This window comes from Mus pahari, chromosome 6 (assembly GCF_900095145.1).
Source record: "Mus pahari chromosome 6, PAHARI_EIJ_v1.1, whole genome shotgun sequence".
NCBI classification, from domain to species: Eukaryota; Metazoa; Chordata; class Mammalia; order Rodentia; family Muridae; genus Mus; species Mus pahari.
The window spans coordinates 46,195,084-46,215,775 of NC_034595.1; the positions used below are offsets into that span (position 1 = coordinate 46,195,084).

General features: G+C 41.9%; 1 protein-coding gene across 2 annotated transcripts in view; it reads left to right on the forward strand.

Annotated features, from left to right (window-relative positions):
- The first annotated feature begins 2,889 nt into the window (after positions 1-2,889).
- Positions 2,890-20,692, forward strand: part of Tek (TEK receptor tyrosine kinase) — a 114,340-nt gene continuing 96,537 nt past the window's right edge. The window contains exon 1 of one of the 2 annotated variants that reach the window (XM_021199778.2): positions 2,890-3,399. In XM_021199778.2, coding sequence (XP_021055437.1) covers positions 3,348-3,399 — 52 coding nt within the window. In that variant the 5' untranslated portion in view covers positions 2,890-3,347. The remainder of the gene's footprint in view (positions 3,400-20,692) is intronic. The other variant, XM_029539965.1, reaches the window with a different exon arrangement.

The window sequence follows — 20,692 nt, forward strand, 5'->3', positions numbered from 1 at the left end:
TCATGAGATGATGGATCCAGATGAGAAATGGTAAAAATTTTAGGCTTTATAATTGAAGAAATAGGTGGTTTCTTCAGGTTCCATCTCCCCACTGTTGGGCATTTCAGCTAAGGTCATTCCCCATTGATTCCTGCAAGGCTCTCACATTCCAGGTCTCTGGGGCTTTCTAGAAGTCTTCCCCGCTTCTCATCCTTCAAAGCTGCATATTTCCATTCATTCTCCTGGCATTCTGGGCTTCTCTCCTGTTTCCCCCATACCTGATCCTGCCCCCTTTCCTTCCCCTTCTCTCTCCAAACCAGGTCTCTTCCTCCCTCTGCTTCCCATGATTATTTTGTTCCCTCTTCTAAGTGAGACTGAAGCATCCTCACTTGGACCTTCCTTCTTGTTCAACTTCATATGGTCTGTGAGTTGTATCATGGGTATTCTGTACTTTTTAGGGTAATGTACCACTGGTATGTAATCAGTGAGTACATACCAGGCATATCCTTTTGAGTTTGGGCTACCTCATTCAGGATGATAATTTTCTAGTTCCATCCATTTGCCTGCAAAATTCATGATGTCCTAATTTTTAATAGCTGAATAGTATTCCATTGTGTAAATGAAACATATTTCTGTATCTGTTCTTCAGCTGAAGGAAGCCTGGGTTGTTTCCAGCTTCTGGCTATTATAAGGTTGCTATTATAAGTGGAGCACATATCCTTGAGGTATGGTGGAGCATCTTTTGGGTATACACCCAGGAGTGGTATAGCTGGGTCTTCAGGTAAAACTATTTCCAATTTTCTAAGGAAACACCAGATTGATTTTTAGATAGACAGAGCCCCCAGTGGAGAGATGGGGTCAACCACCTACCTTCAAAAATTTTGGCCCAGAATTGTTCCTGTCTAAAAGAAATGCAGGGACAAAAATGGAGCAGAGACTGACCCGTCCAACTTAGGATCCATCTTATGGGCAGGCACCAAACCCAGACTCTATTATTGATGCCTTGTTGTGCTTGCAGACAGGAGTCTAGCATGGCTGTCCTCTGAGAGGCTCTACCAGCAGCTGACTGAGACAGATGCAGCTACTGACAGCCAACCCTTGCACTGAGGTCCAGGACCTCTAAGGAAGAGTTAGGGGAAGGTTTGAAGGAGCTGAAAGGGATGGCGACCTCATAGGAAGAACAAGTGCCAACTAACCCTCAGAACTCCCAGAGACTAAGCCACCAACCAAAGAGCATGGGCTGGTCTGTGGTCCCTGGCAGAGGATGGCCTTGTCTGGCCTCAGTAGGAGAGGATGTGCCTAATCCTCTAGAGACTTGATGCCCCGAGGAAGGGGGATGCTGGAGGGGACGAGGTGGGGATTGGTGTGGGGGAGTGGTGAGGGAGGGTGGGGATGGGAATGGGTGAGTGAGGGAGGGAATGAGGGAATGAGCGAGTGGGTGGTACAGCACCCTCTCAGATGCAAAGGAGAAGGGGGAGGGAATGACAAACCCTGGAAGCAGGGATGGGGGAAGGAGGGCAACATTTGGAATTAAATAAATAAAATAACTTAATAAAAAAATTGAAGAAACAGGATGACTTGGGAATGATTAAAGCAGGGCTGGGATTAGAACCCAAAAAGTTTATTCTGAGAGTCTTTTCTAATACCAAGCTTAAAGCTTTCCCCGGAATTCTAGAGAATGCCTTTTTGGCAGAAGCTCTTTGGACTTTAATAAAGAACATATTGAAGAGATGAAAAGAAGCTTATTAAGATTTAATGAAAATCAAGATGCTAGGCCTACCGCCAGATAATTTAACATATTAATACGACTCTTTAGAGTTTTGACACAGGGCCTCATGTAGTTTAGGATGAATTCACTAGGTTGTCAGAGATTACCTCGAACTCTTAGTCCATTTCCAAAGTGTTGGTGTCATAGGTTTGCACCACTCCTGTCTTCACAGTGTTTAATCTTCTTAAAACACCCGCGGAGAGCTGGGTGTGGAGGTGCACGCATCTAACCTCAGCGTCTGGTGAAGCAAGGCAGGAGGGTGGGTGGTTGTTCGCGTGCCTGAGCTTGCTGGAGAATTCATTATTCATTCATCTCTCTCTGCTCCTGTAGACATAATCACTTTTGCTGGGTCTTTATAGAGATGATTTATAACTTTGTTGTTTATAGTTTTTACGAATGTGTGTATTCATTTAGGTCACATGTGAGGTAAACATTTTCAGGTGTCTGTCTTTCTATCACATGGGTTTTGGATTAAACTCAGTCTTGGCTTTTACCGGCTGAGCCATCGCACCTGCCTGATTACTTAAAATTTCTGGAGTAATCCAGGAGTGGGATTTACGATCAATCGTAGTATCAACACTCAGGAGGCTGGGGAAGCCTCCTTATCATGAGCTCAAGACTGCTTCTAGGCTTGCCTAAGCTGTAGAGCCAGTCACTCTCTCAAAAAGTACCTCTCTCATATTTTTTGTATATAATTTGCATCTGAAATTCTGTTTGCCAATAACTATGAAATTATTCACATTACCAGAATCTTCCTGTGCCAAGTTCTCCAACGAATTAGATCACCCTCAGATGAAATGCTAATAAAAATTAAAGCTGTAGCCAGTAGCATGCGTATATTTGGGCTCAGGGCCAACAGGCAGGCCATCTGGGTGTAAGAAAATAGGCTAATGGCTGTGGAATCTGGTCTCTAGTGGCTCCGCTGAGAGCTGACCTCAACCACGCTCCCTCAAATTGATTGCCTTCCAGGTTATGATTTCTCATCACAGGAAACTTCGTTGCCCAATTCAAACCCTGTGAGTGAAAACGCAAACAGGAGAGCAAGTGCTGCTCCCCGTGCCCCAAAGCCCCTTTCTGTCAGGGATCCCAAATGCACCCCAGAGAAAGGCTTAGCCTGCAAGGGCTGGTCCTCATCGCATACCATACATAGGTGGAGGGCTTGTTATTCAATTCCTGGCCTATGAGAGGATACCCCTATTGTTCCTGAAAATGCTGACCAGGACCTTACTTGTAACAAAGATCCCTCTGCCCCACAATCCAGTCAAGGCGGGAGCAGGAGCAGAAGATAAGCCTTGGATGAAGGGCAAGATGGATAGGGCTCGCTCTGCCCCAAACCCTGCTGATACCAAGTGCCTTTAAGATACAGCCTTTCCCATCCTAATCTACAAAGGAAACAGGAAAAAGGAACTTAAACCTCCCTGTGCTCAGACAGAAATGAGATTGTTACCGCCTGCTTCTGCGGTGTTCCTCCTTGCCTCCAACTTGTAAACAGGAGCAAGTAGACCATGCGAGCGGGAAATCGCAAAGTTGTGAGTTGTTGAAAGCTTCCCAGGGACCTCATGCTCATCTGTGGACGCTGGATGGGGAGATCTGGGGAACTATGGACTCTTTAGCCGGCTTAGTTCTCTGTGGAGTCAGCCTGCTCCTTAATGGTAAGTTTTGGCTTGATGTTTATTTTGTGTGTGTGTGTGTGTGTGATGTTTTAAAAACAGTGACTTCTCGCCATTCTCTCTCTCACCAAACCTTCGATTTGGTGACCCTGACACTGCTTTTCTGGTACTCTCCAGTTTACTCATGGCAAAGGTTTTGAAGTTCAGATTCCAGCAGCACCAGCTGGGTTTTCTAGCCATCTCTTGTAGACAGATGCTGCCTCCTGGGTTGCCAAGGTCTCTCCCAGGACTCAGTAACCTCATTTGAAGGGATCTGTTTATCCTGGAGTATTCTTTCTTGCCTCTCATTCTGGTTTTTCCTTATCCATAACAACAAAATCGGGTTGTAATTACTTTAAAGAAAGTCTTCAATTATTATTATTTTTTTGTTGTTTTGGTAGAAACAAAATTCCTACCTACCATGTACAAAACGTCATTGTTAAGTAAAAACAAGATTGCTTTTCTGTAAAATTTATGTATCTCCATCCTTTTGAATTCCAGTAGTCCAATTTGGGGCTTTTTGTCTTTTAGGTAGGGGTCTGGGAAGTTAGGGCTATGTCACTGACTTTAATTTTTTGATGTTTCACATAGAATAAAGATTAGCCCTAACAAGCTAACTAAAATGTAGGCAATTACCAAGCTCATGGGACTCAGTATTTTGCCAAGTCCTGTAGTGGCACGTCTAGAAAGGGCAGCCAGGATGACCTTGAGTTTTGTATGTGTATCACAGACTCTACACAGTGGGGTGCCTTGTAACTCACCCAGCACAAGTAAATCATGCTGGGAGAGACATAGGGACCCAAACTGCAGATCACAGACTCATGATCATTGCCATAGGATTCCCCGAATTGGTTTGAAAGTATTCTAGCTATTATGATAAAAATGTAATTGACACAGAAGATGAGTTTGGGAAATTTTATTAAACTTAATGGTGAGGCTATATATAGTAATAGAATTTGATACAAAGAAGTATTTTTGATGTTACTTTTATATTTTTCTATATGTTTAAGTATTTTATTAAGTATTTAAAAATTTAACCCAGTAAAATATGATAATTATGTGCAATTTCTCATATAGCTCTTCAATTTGATTTCAACAACAACATATCATAAATTTAATAATATTTTAAGAGTAACACAAATTGCTGAAAGAGTATCTAAGATGGTGCCAATTACTTATGTAGTAACTTGTTTATAATATAATATAACATAACAGCATAATATATTGCTGTATATTTGTATTAGTCTTTATATTAATGTAGAGACAGGTTGATGTCTTTGTTACTATGTACTTTTAAATAGTTATTAAGGTTCCTCACTTTTGTCTTGCTTTCCACAAGTCACGCGGATTAGTGATATAGAATATGGGACTGATTTTACACCAGAGGTTATAATAATACAAAGTCCAAGTATCTAGATCTGCTCTGATTTAGTTTTAAGTTAAATAAACTAATAGTATGCTCACATACATATGTGCATGCACACAGACACGTATTTTAACTTAGTCTTTCTCCTTAAGTGACTTTGTTATGGCATTTTACAATGTAAGTTTAGAAAAGTTGTCATGAATTCATACAAAAAAAGTTCTGTTCCAAGACAGTTGTCTCACTGATGCCGGAAGCTGATTTCTGGGGGGAAGAGGACAAGAAAGGGGGAGGTCATGTTCTTGTTAGAAAGTAGGACACAGAAAGCTTGCTTTCTGCTGAAGGTCTCTGTTGATTCCTGACTTCCACTCTGTACCCGAGCCTCCACGAACACGAGTGCTGGAGGCTTGGTGATCACACAAACAGCCTCAGGAGTTCTTCCTTCAAGTCAGTCTCTAGTAGTGCACTTCATTAATGTGGCAGGGGTATAAAACTTATATGCATAGTCTACTTGGTGGGCCTGGTATTACTTTTTTGTTGAACAAACATAAGGGAAGAATAAAGACTCTGTATTTGCCTCAATAAAGGTTGCTCTGGGTAGCAAAGCGGCCTACTAAGGCATAAACTGGAAGAGGTCTGCGGCTTCCATAACAACTCAGATTCCGGTGCTTGCTCCTTCCACTTGAGAATTGCTGCCCATTTCAGCTTGCAAACACGTTCTCATGTAACTTAGTAGTGTTACCCCCTCTTTAATTCCCTCTCTGCACTAAACCTGGCTGCATGCTTTAAAGAACTGTGTACACTTAAAAAAAAAAAAAACAAAAAAACACAACCCACCACTTCTGTTTCACCATGGATGTCCTATATGATTCACACTGATAGGAAGTCTTCAGGTCACACATCTTCAGCTGTCCTTCCTGTCTTGTGTGACAGTTTCAACAACTGGATTCAGAGATAAGAGAGATGTTGTCTGGGCTGGCAAAGGAAACGCAATAGTAAGGTCAGGAAAGTGGTCCCAGGGGGAGCCTTCTCCTTGGACTGGGATCAGGACGCCTCTTGGAATTGTTTTCCAGGGGAAGATCTGGCCTTCTACAGAAACTCTCCTTCCCAACCATTGCTCTTGTTAGCACTTCCCCCTTAGCCCTACTCTGAAAGAACTTCCAGGAAGAGTCTAATTTTTCTATGACATCTCTCGAGGAGGAAAGAGATTGTCCAAGTCCATCTCAAAAGACTATGCAGTGTCCTTTTAGAACCTTCCTAATGCTGTGCAAGTAAGAAATGATATCACTTCAACATGCTGCTTAGAGTACACCCATTAAACATCGCAGAGAACCTTCACAGCAAACTAGCAGGCAAGATGCACCAGTTTCAGATGTGGATGAGGAATCACAAATTTGAGTTTACAACATCGAAGCCCAAAGTGGATAAGCACAGCACATTCATCATTCATCTTTTGGGGTGAGAATATTCACTTCTCAGGGTTGCTCTAAGGATCAAAGATGCTGCTGCATGTCAAATGTTAGTAAGAACTCCCTCAGTTAAGCCAGTATAACTGAAGGAGTCATCTGCTACCAGCATCTGTGCTAAGCAGCAGTGACATGATCTCTCCCAGCATCTAGGTAAAGCTCCCAGTATTTGTAGTCTTTTCCCACAATATCTCAACCTGGTTGAGCCCTTCAAGGATTTATCTGTTCATCCCTGGTCATGGTACATTATCAAGGCCATATCAAAAATCTGTACATCTTTTGGTCTCAGCCCTTGTTCATGGGATCTTACCCCTTTGGAAACAGACAATTAAAATTTTTTAAAGCTTATTTTATTTGTGTGGGTGTTTTGGCTACATCAGTCTGTGTACCATGTGTGTGCCCGATGCCAGTGGAGACCAAAAGAGGTCACTGGATCCCTGGGACTTATGGAGTTATAGATTGTTGTAAGCTGCTATATGGATGTTGGGAATCGAACCTGGGTCCTTAGGAATGGAAGCCTGTGCTCGGAACAGTGCAACCTTCCCCAGTCAGCACTTCCTCTTCATGGCTTTCTGCTAATGCTGTGCAGCCAACCAATGTATCATTGAGTTGGGGCAGGTAGAATTAACTCAATTAGATTCTTAAAATCTTTTACAATGGATGCTATTCATTTTCTTCTTTTTATTTTAAATTATTTTATTANATATTTTCTTCATTTACATTTCAAATGCTATCCCGAATGTCCCCTTTACCTCCACCCGCCCTGCTCCCCTGCCCACTCTCTCCCGCTTCTTGGTCCTGGTATTCCCTCTATAGGGCATATAAAGTTTGCAAGACCAAGGGGCCTCTCTTCCCAATGATGACTGAATACGCCATCTTCTGCTACATATGCAGCTAGCATTTTCTATTCTCATCAGTGCACGCATTTGACTTGTAGTGATTTTTAAAACTGAATAGAGTTTAACAGTTGTGGTAAGGAACAACTGGTGGGGGAGAGGGAAGGAATGTTATAGATAGGGTTGAAGACACATTGAAGTAATACTTATAGTGGGTGAATTGTTATACAATGAGAATAGTCATCGTTATCTTCAAAGATAAATTTTTAAGTAAAACAAACATTTCTTTCTTTGGGCATCAAAAATAAAGAGTAAACTCAAAAAGACATTTAGCTAGATTTTTACTTAGTATTAGGTATTTTACAATTGTGGAATATTTCCTATAACCTATGCAGATGTTTTATTCAATAGGCAGCTAATGAATTTTGGCATGCTTTCTGATATTTTTATTTGTGCGTCTTCGATTTCAGTCAGTGGTGACTTATTGGAGATATACTTTGGGGCATGTATAGTACTAGAACCTAAGAATATAAACAAAGATTGTCCATTTGCCCTCTTTACCTTACAATATACGTTTTTAAAGGAAAAATGGCTGATGAATTGTAGGATTTTTGTGATAAATGATACACTTGTACTTTATGGAAAATATAAACACTCACAAGTATGACAGAAATATTCGTTAGATCCAGTGATACAAAATGAGACTACAACATCTAATTTGAATATAAATATTTCTGTTTGGTTTTTGCTTCGTTGGGGATCAAATTCAAGGTTTCTCGCATATTAGGCAAGCACTCTATTAGTGAGCTGAATTCACAACTTCTGGAGGCACACACCTTTTATACCAGCCTTTAGGAGGTGGAGGCAGGAGGATTAGGAGTTCAAAACCAGACTGGATTACATGAGGCATTAAGTCTAGCCTGAGCTACTCAGAGAGACTCTGTTTCAATAACCAATGGCTGGGGACGTAGCTCAGTAGCAGAATATATGCTTAGAGTTTACAGAGCCCTGGGGTTGGTCTTCAGCATTATAAAAAATTAAAATTAGAATTAAATGTACAGTAAACATTTACATGAAAGACTAACCACTATAATGACTTCACTGACTGCTTATTTAAAAATAAGAAAATAACATTGGGAAACTTGCAGGTTGATTTTTTTTTTCTTTTCAAAAACTCCTAAACAATCACAAATATTTTCAAAAATATTTATGAATTATGCAGAACCATTTTTTTTGAGATATTGTCTCATTGAAAACCTTGGGCTGGTTTGTCACTCTGTGTAATTAGGCTGGTGGTGAACTTGAGAATCCCCTGTCCCCTCCCCCCCCCAAGGTGCTGGAACTTCAGGCATGAGCTATCATATCTGGCCTACATGATGTTAAAACTGAGAAGAAAAAGAAAAGCAAAGACTTTCTATTAGAGGAAGCATCTCAAAAGACAGTTGGGAGTATAGAACTGCAGGAAATGGAGCATAGTTGGATTAAAGTATTAAATTAAGGTTGGGGTCAGACCAAGAAGGGTCTTGGAGACCATTTTAAATAGCTGGTACTTTGCTCTCTGTATGTTGCAATTTAGCAGGGTGTTAGTCCTATTATGTCACATCTGATTTAAGTTCTGGGGGAACCACAGTAATATGGATGTGGAAGACGGGTTAAAGTGGTGTAGACTGGAGGCTGGGTCCAGTATGGTTTCTCAATCTTCTTGGCAAGAAGGCTGCAGAAACAATCAGGAAGTTTAAAACAGCCTTAGAAGAAAATGCAGGCTTAGAGACTGGTAGCAATGGGGAATGGGGAGCGGTATTCTGGTTTGCATCGAGGCAGAGTCATTCCAAGTGCTGGGAAACAAGGCAGAAGGGCAGGGATAGAGCAAATGATGGCTCTGTATGTGTCAGTGTTCAGATTGCATTTAATCTGAGCAAAATTTGGCTTTTGACACCTGAGACCCAAAAGAAGGGAATTAGGCAAATGACTGACACATAGATATCTGAGCAGCAAAGGAATATTTATTTATTTATTTATTTTGGAGAGTCAGCAGTCAGGGGATGGTAGAAACTGCAAAACCAATCCCTATTCTTTCTTGAGAGTTTTTAGACAGTTGATGCTGCTAGCCACAGACAGAGTTTTAAGGGGGAGGAGAGTAAGATGCAGGCACCAGGGTGACAGGCTCCAGGCCTGTAGCTTAGCTTACAGATGAGATTCTTTACAGAGAGCCAGGCAGCTGCATTGGCTAAAGCAGATCTGGGAGGGGGCCAGGAGATCAGCTGGCGGCACTCCCAGCCTCCAGGAAAGGCAACATCTAAAGTCGCCTCCCTTATTTCTGGAATTTTAAACTGATAACCCGATTCCCACCAGCCTGGCCAGGCTCTTCCTTAGCTCACATCACAAACACAGAAGGATTGTTTTAGATGGAGCCATGCTTGCTTCTTTCTATACCAACTTCTAACACCTACTTTATAAAAGTTTATTTAGCGCTCTCTCTCTCTCTCTCTCTCTCTCTCTCTCTCTCTCTCTGTGTGTGTGTGTGTGTGTGTGTGTGATACCTATGGATGTCAGAGTTTGTTTCCTTCTGCCGTGCGCCTCTTAGAGATTGAGCTCAGATCGTGAACAAGCACCTTGCTGCCTGCTATGTCCCTCCAGCAGTCTGACCATGTTCCTTCCCCTGAGACTGTGGAAGCCTGATTGAAGATCAAAATCTGCCAGATGGGCAGAATCATTACTCTTTGGCACATTTGTTGCTGATGGGGACTGAATACCCATGGGGACGTGGCTGCCATGGTGTGGAAGTGACAGAAATGGAGACATGTATGGATCAGTCACAGGAGCTGGGGAGGCTGAGGGGAGTGTGGGTGGCTGCTGTTTTCCTCCTGCTTGTCACAGCCTCTTGTTCAGGGCTTGACCAGGGAGGTGTGTATGTGTGTGTGTGTGTGTGTGTGTGTGTGGTCACACCCATCTCAGTAGATCTGTCAGCTTTCCCGCTTTTGTTAGAGGGTGATATCATGCTTCCTGGGGGGAGCTCTGGAAGACAATGAGCAGCCACTTTCCTCTAGATACAATAGGCGGAGTCAGGAAGGTAGTATTGACATTGCTGGGGCCCAGGAGCTACTCACTGCTCTGTGGCCGTCAGATGGCGAACCGGCATAACCTTGGCACACAGGCCTGGGTTGTACAAGGCATCTGACTGCAGGGCTAAAGAGGACTCCACCCTAGGGACAGGAGTACTTCAGACATCTGGGAATCTGGGATGGGTTTTAAAATTCAGATCCTGATATCAAAAACAACTCCCAAACAAACAACAACAATAAAAAAACAATCCCCCAAATATACCAGGAATAACAAAAATCAGTCACCTAGGTGCCAAGTCTTTTAATATAACTCTCAGCATCCCGTCTAGTAGGTATTATTCATTTTTTAAGTACCAAGGTAACCAAGGCTCACATGGTTAAATTACTTGCCCACAAAGCTAAAATGTGTGGTAGGCATCAACTATTTGGAACGTCCTAACTTATCTACATTCAAAAGATGCTATCCCTTCTCTCTGTGATTCTGGTGGGTCCGTTGTTCACTGGACACAGAATGTCCTTTCTATTGAAGAACAGCAGACGGTTTACCAGGAAGATAAAAAAATCCAACAAGAGTTTAGAATCAGCCTGGGACTTTTAATATAAGATGTAAGAAGTAAGATCTCCCCCCAAGGTCAGAGTTCTCGGCCACTTAGGGAAGCTGGTATTTAGGAGGAGGACTAGGTTGACAGCTGAAGAGAACTCTAACAGGCACAGATGTTATTTAACACGGGTCCAGTGCCACGGGACCAGAGATCCATCCCTGGACTCTGTAATTACATGGACTTCATTATTTGTTTGGACTGCTTTGACCTGCTTTCTGTCTTCTGAAAGTGAAGCATTCAGAATGATGGCGTGCCTCCGGGGAAATGGTGGAAAACATGATTTAAGCAACGAATATGACCTAAACACACAAACTTTAAAACATGACTAGGTCACTTCAGGTTGCATCCTCAAAAGCAAGGACAACATGCGCTTTGGGGCAAGGGTTTTTAAAGCACACCTGCTTAGCAGCACTTGCTACAGAGTCAGTGTGTGATAAGCGGTTAAGGAATGGGATGGTCTTAATTGCTTTGAGTTCAAAGATGGACCCTCTTCTACTGCCTGATGCTGGTGTGTTCAGTGCAGGTCTCCATTCCTGAGCTAGTCTGTTTATATGTGTGGGGCTGACTCTGGCTGATTTGACGGCATGAGACCATCTTTGTATCAGGAAACAGGAGAGAAGGGCTTAAAACCCTGCGTTCCTGGGTTTCTGTTAAAAAGCTGGGTTGTCTGGTGGGGAAATTCCTTGCTTGTGACTCATCCAGCCAGCAAGGTGGAGCCCCCTACTTTTCCCCAACCAATTCCCAACTTCTTCTTGCCTCTGGATCTTGACTTAGCAGAGGCTCTAAGATGACTTGTCGCTTGTAAGTACTCTCCTTATTTCTCTTATCCCAAGTCTGGTGCTATCAAACTGGCAGCTGATCAAAGCAAGCAGAAGCTGCCACACTTTTTTTTTTTTTTTTTTCTACTTGTGGAGGTTTGAGTGTAGGACCTTAGGTATGCAGGTTGAGTGTGTAACCACTGACACTGAGCTCTACACCCTTGAGAATCTGCTTCCAGTGTGATTAAGCTTGTCATTACCGTCATAATGCTGCATGCTCAATGCTTATGTGTTACAATAGCTCTGCTCACAACTCTCCACTTCTTTCTCCTAACCCCCTCCCCCCTCTCAATGTCTGTTCTTTGTGTCCCTAACTCTTGCATCTGAAAAGCTCTTACTACTCTTCTAGGGTTGATTTAGTCATCCTCCGATTTTTCATATTCAGGCCTCCAACGTCAGAATCAAAGAGGGAGGGAGAAAGTGGTTGTGTTTGAGTCTCCTCCATTGCCAGTCTTTGCCTACTGACTGTGTCAGCCAGTTGGCTCTCAGACCTGCACATGTTGGAGCTGTGCTCTGTTCATGCCCGGTTCCTTTCAGTTTCTAAATATTTACTTTTAAGCCTTTGTGTTAGTTGCATTTTGTTGGTCAGCTTTTGTCAGCTTCACACAAGCTAAAGCTTTCTGGGGAGAGGAAAATGCCTGCATCAAATTCGCTTATAAGTAAATCTGAGAGACATTTTGTTGATTTAGTGTTTGATGTGGGATTTGTTGATTTAATGTTTGATGTCCATTGTGGGTGGTCCTACCCCTGGGGAGGTGATCCAGGGTGCTATAAGAAAATAGGCTGAGAAAGCCACCAAGCAGTGTTTCTCCGTGGTCTCTTGAGTTCCTGTCCTGACTTTCCTCAGCGATGGACTGTAAGTGTAATATGAAATAAACCCTTTCCTCTCCAAGTTGTTTTGATCGTGGTGTTTATCACAGCAATAGAAACCTGACTCTGTTTCTCTCTCTCTCTCTCTCTCTCTCTCTCTCTCTCTCTCTCTCACTCACACACACACACACACACACACACACACAACTTATATATTCGGACAAATACTGGCATTGGTAAAGGTTCAAACACAACCAAACATATCTATATACATATATATAAAATATTCTCTTCCTCTGCTTGGAGTAACCGCCTCACCTGTCAGACATTGGAAGAGAATCCCACTCTATCTAATAAGAGCACATAAATACATGTTTGCTGCCATGAAGAATTCTGGGAGATGACATGGTCTCACCAAGAGGGTGGCATTTGAGGACAAATAACCTCGTGGAAAATCAGTAGATGTAAAGAATAGAGGAAGATAGTATAGATGGAGAGAAAAGCATTAAAATGGAGGATATAACATTTGAGAAATACTTCTTCAGTTTTTCAGTGTGATGATACTGTCACTACAATGAAGGAAGTGTTAGAGTAAACATTTTCTTAGGGAAAATAGGCTAAGAAGAAGGTAATTTGTCTTGAGATTGGGCGGGAAGGAGACGCTTATATGGGGTCCTTTAGGATATAGTTGGAGGCCATGAGAGGAATGGAGGTGTTGCAGGCCTGCCTGTCTGGAAAGAAAGAAAAAAAATCCAGTGTAGGTCCAGGAACACCTGGCGGAGGGAGAAATCTCGTCTCTAATCATGTAGCTGCTGGTACGTTGCAGGTGCTCCTATAAATAGATGTCCACTTAGGATCCTGTAAGCCACCTCATTAAAGTCATATGGTCACAACCTTCTGCTGACGACCATGAAAGTAGGAAGACATCAAGGGGTGACGTGGGTATAAGAGATTCTATGAGAAATGGTGGAGGTAGTGTAGCACAGGAGAGAGAGAGGGCCTCAGCCATTTGAATACGAGGTGCTGTTGTTATGAAATATTTGTAGTGACTGGGCAGGGCTTGGGTTGAGAACTCAGGAACTAGACCAGGTAAGTGTAGCTTGCTCTCTGACAGATGTCTCCTGCCTGGCAGCATTCCAACTCTATGTGCTTTTCTGTGAGCTTGCTTAGAAGATAAGGCAGAAGGATCCAGGTCCTTCTCTCTGCCTTCATTGACTAAGGATGTTGGGAGGCCTTGCAGGAGTCTGAAGGAAATGAGGAGGGACAGGTACTGTCCATGTCCTCCGAAGCAAGGAATTATTGTAGGGTTCTGAAAGCATCATAACAGGAATGGGTGGGGGATTTTTTTGGGGATGTGTGTGTGTGTGATACTTTAGCACAACAATCAGATTGGTATGTTTCATGCTCGTATAGAAATTATATATGGTTCATGCTTACTCTCATTACCCTCTTATACCCCCACCCCAACCACAGAGATCTCTTTTTGAATTTGGGCTTGCTCCTGTTTTCATATACTCTGGTGTTGTGACTCTGTGACTTTAATTAGGTCACTTACAGGATCCTGGGTGAGCATCTATTTATAGGAGCACAGAGAACTTACCAGTAGCTATGTGATTAGAGAAGATATCTCCCCCTTCCTCCAGCAACCATGAACTGCTCTTAGTTCCTCACGGTAGGTAGGGTCTCATGATAACTGCTGGAAAATCATGGAATCCTTGAATTTTTTTTAACTACCTTTTCAAAAGAGAGAGACAGAAATACAGCTCTTGAGAACTAAAGTGTCTTCATTTGACAGTGTGGAAGGCAAAGTATGTAAGCGCTTAAAGCAAGTCCGGCGCAGTTGTCCTGCTTGAGTTTTGTGTTGGTTAGTTATCGCTGTGTAAGAGGCTACTTCCACTAATCAATGGCTAGACTGATCTGGAAATGGTTACTTACTTGAGTTTTGTGCTATCTGTGCTTATATATCCGGGTGGCTCTGCTTCAGCTGGAGCAGCAGGAGCAACTGGAGCAACTGGAACAGCTGGAGCATGGGAGCAGCTCTGTTTCTTGCTGCCAGTGTGAAGTGTGGGCTGTTTAGATGGCTCAGCTCATACTCTCTCCTTCTCGAGCCAGCAGGTTATGGTGGACATTTTTTTTTCTAATGGTGTTATCAACCAGTGAGAGGTAAGTAGAAAGAGACAAATGAGCGAGATTTCCTTTAAGAACTTGGTTTAGGATAGCACTACCATTCCTGAAATATATGCCATGCCTAAAAAAAAAAAAAAAAGGGATGTAATTACGGTTGAAGAGTTGGGACCAAGAGTCCAATCGAATGCACCTGCTGTTAGCCTTGAGTACGAGAAACTTCATCTGTTAAGTTTTTATTGTATTAGTACCTATCTTCTGGGGCTCTGTGGGGAAGGATGTGAGAGTGAATTCTAACAGATATCATTTAGAGCAGTGCTTGAATTTAGAAGACATTAAGTAGATGTTGACATTGTCACCAGTTTTATCCACCTAACATACATGCATGCACAGAGTAGCATAGAAAGGTTGGACTCCACAGATTGGCAGAGTTTCAGCCATTTTTCCAGCGGCAAAAAGACTCCAAGGGGAAGTCTTCTAAAGAACCCTCAAACAATTTATTTATAATTTCACTTTCTCTGTCTTAGAAGAACCTCAAAGCTGCAGACTCAAATCCCTACCCCCCAGCTTGTGCTTGCTCTGTTCTGCCTGGCATCCCCGCCGGTCCATTCTGCACAGCTCACGCGCCACGTCAGCACTACAGTGAACACAAACACCTGCCAGGAGGGGTGGAACTGGAGCCAGTAACAGACTCCAGCTGCAGAAGCTCTTCCATGGCTAAGGGGCCTGACCACCGAGTGGCTCTAGACTAATTCCAGCATGAGTAATGTGTGAGTCCCTCCAGCTGCTTCTGGGAGCAAACAAAAGGCAAACAAAAGTTCTGTTGCCAGCCAGGGAAGGATTCCCCTCCGACTGTATCACTGTTTTCCCAGGGATGGTTTTCTCTGGGGAGAGCCAGCGACTTGGGATAGCTCCTGTCAGGCATCTACCAAATCTCCAACAGATTAAGTTTTGACAAAACTCAAAAGCTTATAACCTTCACTGAGCCCACTTTTCCACCTTATGGAAAGTGGTTAAGAACATAGATAACTGTAGGCAGATGAATCTGGGCCAGAGCCCCATTCATCTGCATGTGACCTTGGACAAGTCATGTGCCCTTGTGTGGAAGAAGGATAATGACGTTACTCACGCTAACAAGGTGTGAAATGAAGCATGACCAATGCCTAGAAAAACACAGATTAATAACAAACATTCAAAACTATTAGCTGCCCTTATTTCCTGTCTCTTTGTACAATGAGGTTAAATGTTCCTCAGAGCTCCTGCCTTTAAGAATCTGTATCTAGCACTGTCTCTCTGTGGTTCTGCTTCCCATGGTTTTTGTTATCTGTTACCCTCAGGCCAACATATTGCCCAGGAGGCTCCAGAGATAATCGCAAGGTTTCAATTGCTCAACATTCTGACTCAAAATCTCTTCCTGTTCGGCTGCTCTACCTCACAGACCTTTGTCCGGTGTATCCATGCTGTGTGCACTATCTGCCCCTTAGTCATTCAAGTCACTATCTTGGATGCTTGGGTAATCATTGTGGTATCACACACAACACGTGTTTTCAAATAACCAGTACTTTAAAATAATGATTGAGAAGTGCCAAAATAGTAATGGTGGCAAGGTGGATGCACTAAAGAGAAAGCACAGGCAAAAAGGTATAAAATGTCATCTATATTGGAAAAGAATGAACACACACACACACACACACACACACACACACACGTATGTATGTATTCTGAGGCTGCCAAGGTTTATAGTGAGAATCTATGGAATTATGGAAAAAAAAACCCCAAGAAGTCATGCTAAATTCACATAGCAAATGTTATATGACAAGTGCTTAGTTCATAAAGGCACTAAATGGGTGTGTGCATTTATAGAAAAAACAAAGCATGCATGGAGTTTGGTACCTTCTGTGATGTCAGACTTCCGCTGAGTAACATAGACGGCTCTATCATAGGTAAAGGTGATTGCTGTACACATTATTCGGTTCTGTACCACTCCCTCTTAGCACATTTCATCAACCAACTCTTTTTTATTCTAGTTCTATTTTCCCTAAGAGTGCTGTTTGTTTATTTATTTACTTGGTGTGTTTGCATATGTGTAAGTTAGAGGACAATTTCTCTTCTCTTCCTTCCGCAATGTAGGTCAGAGTCTGTAGATATAATCATGAATAAAACACATAGTTTGCTGCGGAGAAGGTTGTTATTTCAGTGCGAGTTGAGGCTAGATAGTCAGTGGGTTGTTCATAGTAGCTATGTTCTGTAAACCCTGGGCACAGGACTAGCATTCTGCAAATCTCTGATCACAATACTTTCATTAGTAGATCAGTACATCACCTGTTTACGGCAAGTCATTTTTTTGTTTTTTTAAAGCTGATGAAATCTCATCTAACACCATAGCCTTCCTGTGCTTAGGAAGCTAGGCAGTGCCAGAGAACTGTGCTTGCAGATTCCTTCAAAGGCCAAGTCTCAAGCGAAAACAGCACCAAAATGCAACAAATAAACAAACAAACCAAACCAACCAACCAAACAAAGGTGGTTTATAGTATGAGAGCTAAGCAGAAGGATGCTTCTCCACCCAAGCTGGGAATTTACAGATCTGTGGTCTCTGCGTGCATTCAAATGCCTGGAAAATCCTGCAGCGTGGGGTTTGAGGATACAGGTAAACCCTAGCCAGTATGTGAATTCATAGAGATAGCATCTGTAAAGAATCAAGGCTCCGCTTGCACATACTATTCTGCCAAACATAAGCTAAGTAGATCCAACATCACCCAGCTTCTTCTGGAAGTCCCAACAGGATTCTGTATTTCTACAGAGGCATGGCTTTCTATTGTCATCTCCATTCTCTACTCGGAGTGGCTTATCCACAGATCCACAGACAGGAACTATTTTCTCCATATTTTGGTGTTAATGCTAAAGAAGTGTGAGGCCTTTGCTCCCTAGTGAGCTTTTGCTCCCTAGTCCTGCCCCAGCCCGCTGCCGTTCACAGCAGATTCTCTCATCTTGGAAGCATGGATCCCAATTATTGCAGCTTCTAAGCATCCTGTCCAGTCCCGAGCCACACGAGATGCGCAAAAGTGATTAGATTTCCACTAAGCGGATGACCTCACGGAAGGAGGTGTCTTTGAAATGTTTCCTTTTGCAAAAACTGCTGTTACTTTAATCACCGTTTTTCCTTTATATGATACAATGTTTTATAATTTTGTCCCATATGATGTACAAATTGCTTCATAATAATTCTAGTCAAACCCCTAAAGATACTAGTTTTGAAACTTATTTGTTCTTCAGCAGGATAAATAATTGAGAGAATTCTGAAAAAGAATAGTGTTTTGGAAATAGCTCTACTAGATCTTCATATGGGCTATAATACCCTTTATATTTTAAAATGATTATTGTTTTTATGTGCATGGATGTTTTCCTTGCATGTGTGTTGTGTACCGTCTGCCCTCGGCAGCCAGGAGACTTCAGATTCCTTGGAACTGGAATGGCAGATGGTTCTGAGCTGACATGTGGGTGCTGGGAAGTGAATCTAGGTCCTCTGGAGGAAAACAGCTAATACTTCTCGTCTGAGCTCTCTACCAAGCCATCTGAGGCAGCCTTAAAACCATGGAGGGCAGTGTCAAGAGTCTGGACACACAGATCATCAGAAAGGGCAAACCAGATCAGGATTTCTATAAAATTTTAATGTAGTAGAAAGAATACAAAATCATGAAGAAAGAGAATGGTAGTTACAGGAAACTGGTGTTTTGTTTGGAAAAAGATGTTTATTTAATAAACACATCTCTTCCAAAGCAAAACACAGTGAAGCACGCCTATACTCACAGTTCTGGAGGCTGAGGCAGGGGGATTGCCACAAGTTTAAGACCAGGCTTAGTTACCTAGTGACAGGACAGTCCAGGCTGCAGAATAAAATCCTATCTCAAATAACAGAAAAAGGAAAAAAAGCAAAACAACGGCAATAAATCAAAAAATCACACAAAGATGGATCTTTTAAGCTTAAAGAAATGGAGGAAATCACAAAAATGAACGTCTTACCTGACAGGGAAGACACCACGATCATCAAAAGTGAAAAATATATATGTATATATATTATATATATATATATATATATATATATATATATATACATATATATATATGAGCAGATAAACTGATTTTGTATATATATATATATATCCATATATATATTCAAAAGTGACATTTAGAGATAAACAGCAAAATGAGAAAAATACTTGCAACAAATATGGCAGACAGCAAAGACTACATTGACATTTTGTTTAAAAGTGATTGAAATCAACAGAATAAAATAAAAATAGGGGAAAGGAACAACAACAAAAATGCCCCAAAAGGGAAGTATAGCCGGCAAATAAGGGTACGAAGAAGTTTGCTCTAAAGCTGATTCAAAGCAAGAGATCATTTTCCTATATCATAGCAGAAGAGCTGAGAAACCAGTGAGAGTGTTCAGTCATGCACACTAGGCTGGTGACAGGTGCCCTCTCATGGACCACAGCCCTTTAGAAAGCAACTTGGCACTGAAGGGCAGGAATCTTTTAAGGGTTATGATAAGGCAAAGCAAACATTCAGGAGATGAAATTGTATTTGATTTCAGCTGAGGGAAGAAAAACTTAGGCAGTAGAAATCTAAATAGTCATTTATTTTTCTTTTTAAAAACCATTTACTTATTTTTATGTTTGGGCACCTGCTTGTCTTTATGTGCACCATAAGTGTGTAGTGCCATGGAAGTGAGAAAGGAGTGAGGGGAGAACTGGAACTGAAGTTACAGGAGATTGTGAGCTACTTCATGTGAGTCCTGGGAACTGAATGTGTGTCCTCTGTAAGAGCAGCAAGGGCATTGAGTGCTCTTGACAGCTGAACCCTCTCTCTAGCCCTGAGATATCAAGTTTAAAGTATAACATTCATGTGTTTCAGTGTCAGATATATCTTTATAATTATAAAATAAGTTTCATTCACAGAAAGAATTGGCTGAACAGAAAAGTATTTTGTACAATCCAGCCAGTAACATCAGTCAATATGATCCCTTAAGAATATACCAGTAGCTGCACACAGATAATGAAAGATAGGCAGAGACAGGATTGGATGTCTTAGTTGGAACATCTGTGAACCTGTTACCAACTGTCTTTAAACACAAAGACAGTTGTTCTACGCTGTGTTGTAAAATGCAGGTGGAAAAGAGAAAAATCAGTCTTAACTACAGGATTATTGGCCACTAGAAAGGACTCCCTAGGAAGTTAGCTCACAGGTTTAAGTCTGATTTCTCATGCTGCCATGTTACTGTAGTGTAATGTCTGAAATATACATTCCTCCTGTCTCTAGAATGCTCATCATTTTGTCTTTACCTGAAGGAAGGAGTGGGGAAAGAGGAAAGTATGAAGGTAAATCTCAGAAATAGGATTAGGATATCAAATACACATTACTTTTATTTTAATTAAAGGCTAAACAGGCCATGCTTAATTTTAGGGTCGTGAGATAACAGAATATTCAAGAATTTCGGGCTTCATGAGGAATATCATTTATTTCTGACTCTGTACTTTGTTTCCATCTTCCACAGAAGCCCTAGAAGCTACATCAATTAAGTATAGGTAAGATGACAGTACCTCGTAGCTGATCTCCATTCTCCCACCACGGCCCTTTTGTCACTATAATTAGCTCGTGATTCAGCCAGCACTGGAAGCCCGAGTTTCTGACTGTTGCTGGTAAATGCTTATATCCAAATCAACTACTAGAACGTGCTCCCCTTTGACAGCTCTGCTAGGCTGTAAGCTTGTGACTTTTGTATGGATTTATAGAAGTTCCGACAACATACTCCAGGAGCTGCCATGCTGGTGAGGGTCAAGGGCATGTTTGGGACGCTCTGGACCTCTTTAGTTAACATCCTCACTTACTTAGACTCTACTGCTGATACATATTGTAGGATACGTTCTGGCAAAATAATTGAGATCCTGAAGAGATAAGTGGGTGTTTGGCTTGAAAAATTATTGGCTAAGGCAAAGGAAGAAGCATGCATTGGCAAGTGGAGGTTCGGAAAGTTGATTTGCATCTTTCTCTTCTAGGCTCAAATCACATAACAGGCAAAGCAATAATTTGATGGGTAGACTGTTCTAATAGCGAGGACATGTTTGAAAGAATGAGATTTCTGACATTAATTTTACTTATTGAAAAAAACATTATGCCATGTATACTGATCATGTTCGTCTCTCTTTGAATTAGTC